General features: G+C 34.8%; 1 protein-coding gene across 1 annotated transcript in view; it reads right to left on the bottom strand.

Moving 5' to 3' along the window:
- Positions 1-402: 402 nt before the first annotated feature.
- LOC126976883 (tyrosine-protein kinase hopscotch) overlaps positions 403-7844 on the bottom strand; it is a 54650-nt gene continuing 47208 nt past the window's right edge. Inside the window, exons 20-22 of the mRNA XM_050825519.1 lie at positions 6805-6977; positions 6291-6440; positions 403-3797 (exon numbers count right to left, since the gene is read on the bottom strand). Coding sequence (XP_050681476.1) covers positions 3659-3797; positions 6291-6440; positions 6805-6977 — 462 coding nt within the window. The 3' untranslated portion in view covers positions 403-3658. The remainder of the gene's footprint in view (positions 3798-6290; positions 6441-6804; positions 6978-7844) is intronic.

Raw genomic sequence — 7844 nt, 5'->3', positions numbered from 1 at the left:
CTCGTAGCATAGCAAGGAGGACTTTAATTGTATGATGAAACCTAGTTATGTTGTCAACAAGAGAAAAATATACAAAATGACAACCGGCAGAAGGTGTCTTTTGTTTTGTTAATATTATGCCAGCCAAAATTATAAAAGGTGAAACATTGGTTAGAATAGGCATCAGTGTCGCTAGATAACCTTAAACTATGGAAAAAGTTCAAAACGGTGTCTGCCCTCACTACGTCATGATATACGTAATATGTATAACTTGTGAGTTGATTAAAAAGTCAACTGTTTATAATCTCATGCTTTAGCAATAGGGCGTTATTTATCAACAATAGAGATGAACACGTCTCGCAGAGTAACTTGATGAGTCACAATTCCTGTACAATAATTCAATCCTAACATTAAAAATCAATAAGAAACCATTCAATACACTTACAGCTATATTTTAATTAATAAACATGATCTCAATTATATAACAAACGATAATCTAATATCATCTTTGGTTTGCAACTTACAAAATCCCTTAAACCTAATAAAAGCTATTTCGTTTAATTATAAGTATATTATATTCAACAATTGCATTGATTACAAACTATTTCATTCATACGCAAAAGCTTTCAGTTAGACTAGTACACAGATATAGACACTAACGTTAACAATTGACATCGAATTTCCCAGAAATATGGCAAGCATTTGTTGTTGTATACACAATATATACATCTAGTACAGAACACAATAAGCACAAGTCCTTAAAATACAATGAAGCCTGTGTGTTAGTGTGGTGTGAGATGGAAGTATCTCCATCTTAATTGTAACACAGCCATGATGCGTGTGGTGTGTCAATATGTTCCCGCGCGTGCAACAAGGACACATCGACCGAGCAGGGCACACGCGGTTTTAAATTTTCAAAGGTTGGCTTCAACTCTTCGCTATTCCGGTATGATCCACCTTTTTCGGGACAAATAGTATAATATCTTATAAATAAAACCATTAAAAAAGCGCGTACTTAATTGTTCTAAAATTCCAAGAGATATTAGTTTGATTCACACCTAAAGCTCCAGTAGTAGTAATAGTATATCCAAGAGTATTTTATAAACTATGCTAATAATGACGCCAAGTCGTTGTCTGTTTCGGACGGAAAATGTTAAGTTTTTTAACTTCCCGCTAAGAAAATTTAAAATATTAAAAAAACAGGGAGTTATGGGTTTTATCCCGTTTTTCGAAAATCGAGTTTTCATCTGATCTCGACGTTTTAGGGTCCTAGGAGAGCTTCCCTGAACTATTTCCGCGATGGTGTTCGTACGACTATATCTATGTGTGTGAGTGTATATGGATTTATGTACCTAAACCTCTTATAACTTTAGAACGACTCGACCGATTTCATCGCGGTTGGCGCCATTCAGAAGAGCTTGACCAAACTTTTTTTTTGGAATAAATTTTAAACGGCTTTACTGGTGGATTCCAAAAACTAATCAACTCTTAACATCAAAAAACGACCTCGATCGCAACTAAGTCAGTTAAAATTAAAAACTCGGAATTACTTCGAAATTCCGAGTTCAATCAATTGAAACTTATTGCTCAAAAAACTCTATTGCATACCGTCAATCGCGTGAAATCGGTTCATTCATTCAACAGTTATTGCCGTTTGAAAATTAAAAACATAGTGTTTAATTAAAGTTTTTTCAGACATGATTTTAAGAAAGATTTTTCAAAATACTCCGAAACTTAATATTCGATCAAATGCATGTTCCGAGTTATTTTATGAAGAACTCAAAAACACCGACCAGCTAACTCTTCGAGCTCGAAGATGTCAAAATAACACAAATTATATTTTAGAGCTTTAAATCGGACAACTGCTAGTCTCCACGACGTACAGCGAGACACTCAATAGATTTTGTCTTCCCAAGATTGCTTAGCGGCCGTGTAAATCATTTGTATGTGTGCGTGCGTCAATTCGGTCGCTCTTGTATAAAGTTAAAGTACTGTTGTATTACTGTATTGTGTATGACATCCACTCTGTTACAACTTCAAAATCTACAAATGATATTTTTACAATACGAAGTCTATAATATAACAGTTAACAATTTAAACTAGGTTTGAATGTTTTAATTAATTATAATAATATATATCGACGTGAAGTCGTGCTCGGACACATCCAAGTGCAATAAATTAAATCACTTCAAGGTTTTACCAAAATGTCTTATTTACTGTTACAATAAAATTATGAACTTAATACCTATTGTAAAATTGTAATCACGCCACATATGGAATGGGGACGGATTACTAAAATAGAAAATGCTTGAAAAAACTAACGTTAACTATTTAGACATTAACTATAACTTCAGCATCCGTACGTAGACAGAAGATTATTATCTGAAGTTAACATTACTATTAGAAGCTAGCGAATAATGAACAGTTTCTCAATATGTAAACAACGTCAAGTTTTAATATGTAAACACTGAGATAACAATACACACATACACCTTACTATAGCCCGTACGACGATGTTAAGCGGTCAGCGATACACACTATATAATATATATATTATAAAGTAATATGGACACGACGTCACTAGTGCGTGCGTTATATATAACTTGTACGTAGTGTCCGTACTACTGCCGATATATATAGTGTAGTCGGATGCATTCATATTGCACTGTGCAATGAACTGTGATCGTACGTGGGTACTGGGTGTCTCTCATATTCAATGACACCGCTCAACATTCGCGTGGAGACTATTACAATGACTTACATAAATTATTAACATTTAAACAACAAAGACAAATGCTTCAAGGAACAACAAATATATCATTCTTACAAACTGGTTCTTCCTTAATTCTCAACTTGAGCTTTATAATATATGTCTATAAAGATTTAACACGGCCAATGTCAATAACCTCCAGTATTATATCAATAGATTATTGAATACAAGCTGTGTATAGTCACTATCGACTACTAAGTCCAAGACAATAGTAATCATTGAGAACCTCTTAACAGTCTATCAGTCACACCTAAGTTTATCTTGGACGATAATTTATTACAACCATAACATTATATATATATATCCGAACACCATGTTAACATTTTCGAGCACGATCTCTCTTAAATCATTCATTCATATCTGTATGTATAATTTACATAAACTTATAATAAAACTAATTTCGCTTGTACCAACATCAAGATAAAGTTCTCTCGTCAAACCCCACAATGAGCTTAAATAAAATAGTACACACAATAACCTATACTCTAAATATATAAAATATAGTTACATTCAACAGCCTAAATGGCACAAAACTTTATAATATATACACTTGTATTATAAAAGATAAAACATGAATAAAATATTCAAATATATTCATTACATTTACTTCCGATTAGCTCATCAGCTTAATAAAATACAAATATTTCAAATGACCTTATCAATCATAGATCACAACTTTTCAAAAAGCTTCATGAAAAAGCAAAACAGGCATAAGAAACTCTCACTTCAATATTATTTGTAACAAAAATTAATTCCTGATTTGAGCCATTGGGCCGGTATTAGCTCCTATAGACTTACTACGGACCAAGCTGTCGCTAAAGCCATTTGTGGAAAGCATTTTAAACAGCATGTTTGTTTATTTGTGTTCGTCAAGTCACTTGTATCAATAATAGATATGATTCACGTAGCTCATTTGTACTCGTCGATGAACCGCTTGCACATGTGAATGAGGTCAATGAACTTGGGTCTCATGTTGGGATCCAGCGCCCAGCAGTCTTTCATCAGGTGCCGGAAGATCTCTGACGGGCAACCTTCAGGGATTTGGAAGCTGAAACACAATATTACTGTTGAATTACATGATATTATCAAATATGGCCTTTGATAAAACAATTATTCAAATTCAAATAATTTTATTCAAAATAGGATTCAAAATCACTTATTGAACGTCAAAAACTACCACCCATTCAACAGAGACTGCCTGACCTGAGAAGAATGGGCGCAAGAAACTCAGCGGGCTTTTTTTAATATAAAAATATGGATTACAATGTGATATCGTACAATAAACATTTATAATTAAAAAGCCTGAGGGTATTCGCTTTATTCCCAGTCCGTACTGTCATTAAGAAAATAGTTTATGCTTTAGTAACCTTTCCCACACAAACGTTTTATAACAATTCTTTTAAATTTCGTAACACATTTGTTTTGTACATTTTCTGGGATCATATTGTAGAAGCATATACATCGCCCAACAAAAGACTTACTAACTCGACCCAACCGAGTAGTAGGCATAACAAGTTTATGTTTGTTCCTCGTGTTAACATTATGAATGTCACACTTTCTAGATAATTCCTCAATGTGCTTATGTACATACAGAACATTATCAAAAATGTATTGAGAAGCAACAGTCAAAATGTTTATTTCTTTAAATTTTTCTCTTAATGATTCTTTAGGACCTAGGTTATAAATCGCGCGAATAGCCCTCTTCTGCAGCACAAAGATAGTATTAATATCGGCCGCACTGCCCCATAACAATATACCATAGGACATAATACTATGAAAATAACTAAAGTATACTAATCTCGCCGTATCTATGTCAGTTAACCGTCTGATTTTCTTAACCGCATATGCTGCAGAACTAAGCCTATTCGCCAATCCTTCAATATGGGGGCCCCACTGCAATTTGGAATCAAGAGTAATGCCAAGAAATACAGCAGATTCCACTGGTTTTACCACCTCTCCATTTAATAAAATATTCGCATCTACATTTTTGACATTTGGCGCGGTAAATTTAATATATTTGGTTTTATGACTATTTAACAATAAGTTATTGGCGCTAAACCAGTACACGATGTCAGATAGAGCATTGTTTACTTCGTCGTATAAAACTTGGCTTCGTTTCACTTTGAATATAAGTGAAGTGTCATCCGCAAACAATACCACCTTGTGTTTTTTTTCTACAAGGTTAGATAGATCATTTATATAAATTAGGAAGTGGAAGGGTCCAAGAATAGACCCTTGTGGTACCCCCATACCGAGAGGAGTCCCAAGAGATCTCCTGCCATTCACATCGACCCTCTGAATCCTATTATTTAAATATGAGATCAGAAGATCGAGCGCAGATCCTCTTATACCATAGTGACATAGCTTCCTGACCAGCGTTGAATGTTGAACACAATCAAAAGCCTTAGATAAATCACAGAAGATACCAAGTGCATTCTGTGATTCCTTCCAGGCCTCAAAAATATTCCTGATGAGTTCAACACCTGCATCCGTAGTCGAGCATCCCCTAGTAAACCCAAATTGTTTTATATGAAGTAACTTATAAGTGTTAAAGTGAGTAAGCATTTGGCTTAAAATAATTTTTTCAAAAATTTTACTTAGGGTCGGCAACACTGAAACAGGGTGATAGTTATTCGGGTCAGAAGTGAGTCTCGATTTAAATATTGGTGTAATTTTACTATACTTCAGAAGGTCAGGAAACACGCCATGTTCAATTCAGCTATTAAAAACTAGTGCTACATATGTTGCTATGACGTCTATAACAGAACTTATTATTTTTACAGATTATCGGATAATTTTGATAGAACCTCCTCCAATACACTCTCAAATAACTCATATAATGCATCGGGGGGTCTGTATATACTCACAACAATGGCACGCTCGAGCTCTGCACATGATATTTCAATGGTACGTTCAACAGAGAGGTCCACTATACCTTTACGGTCCTATAATTTAAATGATTTACTTATAAGTATAAGAGAGCCGCCACGTGTAGCCTTTTCTCTGGTTAACACACTTGCCACCTGATGACCACTGGAGTTTAAAATGAGCTCATATTTTCTAAGCCATTGTTCAGTAAGACATAAGATATCAATATTTTCATGGTTCATTAGTAACTCCAGTTCCAGTTCTTTGCCTAACAATCCTTGCATATATTATGTTTACTAGTACTTGTACATTGTGTATTTATATTGCAGGAGGAGTCCCCTATTGTCATATAATAAGTACCTATTGGTGCACAAATAAAATTGAAAAAACAACAAAATTTTATGAACGATGCGGGACTCGAACCCACGACCTCCGGCGTTCCGTACCGGTGGTCTAATCAACTGAGCTAAGCTAGTGTCGTATCGTTACAAAATCTTGTATGCTTTGTTCAACTCTCAGGTGAGAGTTATCCTAGAAGTGAGGGTTATCACTTTAAAAAACATAACAGATTACCTATTGGAGTTTTGGGTGCTGGAGTTTAAAGTTTATGTTTGTTTTCGATCTACCTGCAAGTCAAGACAAGTCTCAATAACAAATACAAGTGTCCCCTCACCAGGCCGCCCTCTCCCGCGGCCGCTCCACGTCGAACCTCGGCACCTCGTGGCGTGCTCTCGTGAATATCTCCCACGCGGTCACTCCGTAAGACCACACGTCACTTTTCGTGGAGAAATGCCACGGCTCCACTGCAGATTCCGGCGCGTACCTTTGGAAAACAATTTATACAATTTCACACACAGTACACCATAACAACCAGCAATAAACCGCAAACAGCATTAAATATGTCAACCGTGGGTGACTGTTAACGACTTGTCAACCGAAATGTGTGTCAAAACAGAAGCAACACAACACATCGCTAAAACTTTTATATCTCGCTGTATCTCCTTGAGAGATGTTCTTCTCTCTCACACGCATTGTTTTTCTGAGATAGTAAGAGTAAGTCTATGGTAACAATATAATTGCTTAGATAATTCATACGTCTAGATAGTCTAAGCTACGTCTTACCCCGCCATCTGTATGACACTGTGTTAGTGTGATATATAAATGATCCGAGTGTAAGTCATCCTCACCAGTTGATCGGCAACAGTCGCTCGGTCTTGATCCGGTAGGCGCTCTCCTCCTTGGGTATGATCCTCGCCAGACCAAAGTCCGATATCTTGACGTGGTACTTGTTCACCACCAGTATGTTGCGGGTCGCCAGGTCCCGGTGTACCATGTTCTTAGCGGACACGTGGTCCATGCCCTGTTATTAATATTATTACTTTTATTAATCCCTTTTGTGTTATGACAGGCGAGGTATCATTATGATGTTGTTTGTTACATGTTGCTAGATATACAAGCTTAGTTAATGTAAATAAAAAACGTAATTAATTAAACATTCGTGCTGCGAATGACGCCGCTCTATCAGACTTGTACAAGACATTGTGGCTATTTTTCTAAAGCCATAAAAGTAAAAATATTGCAATTGAATTATTTATATAATTTTTACCATAGCAAATACATTATAATATTATGATTTATTATTATCTTTAAAAACATATGGGAACCAAAATGTCAAGAAATGGAGATTGAAAACTAGCAAAAGAAAAACAAAAATTGTTTATAAATGAAAATCTACTTCATATAAATTATTGTGTTAGGTTCTCAGACTATCGATGATATATATATATATATATATATATATATATGTCCTGTATTATAATATGTGTAAACAAACGTCATTGACATTACCTATATTATCTATCTATCTATCTAACATTAATACTTGCCAATTTCTTTGTCTTCAATGGCAAAATATTTAATTAATTTTGTATTTCCTCCAATCTATGTAAGTCTGAATGGAGGAAGTGTAAAGTGTGATTAGTGAGTTTGTTTTTAAAAATAAAGGTTTGCACTCCAGGAGTGCCGGCCGAAGTGGAAACTTGAACATTATCTTTGTGCATTTTTGAATATTTTGGAATGGTAAGGGAATAATTAAGTACGAATTGCTTTATTTATTATAAATTACTAGCATTTATGTGGTTAAATCCAATATTCATTTATTGCGCTATCGTACACAAAAATGACAATTTATATTACATTAAAAATTTAAACTTCACAACTATTACAA

The sequence above is a fragment of the Leptidea sinapis genome, chromosome 42 (genome assembly GCF_905404315.1).
Source record: "Leptidea sinapis chromosome 42, ilLepSina1.1, whole genome shotgun sequence".
NCBI lineage: Eukaryota > Metazoa > Arthropoda > Insecta > Lepidoptera > Pieridae > Leptidea > Leptidea sinapis.
The sequence above is the reverse complement of the archived record's forward strand: the minus strand, read 5'-3'. Positions and strand labels throughout refer to the sequence as shown.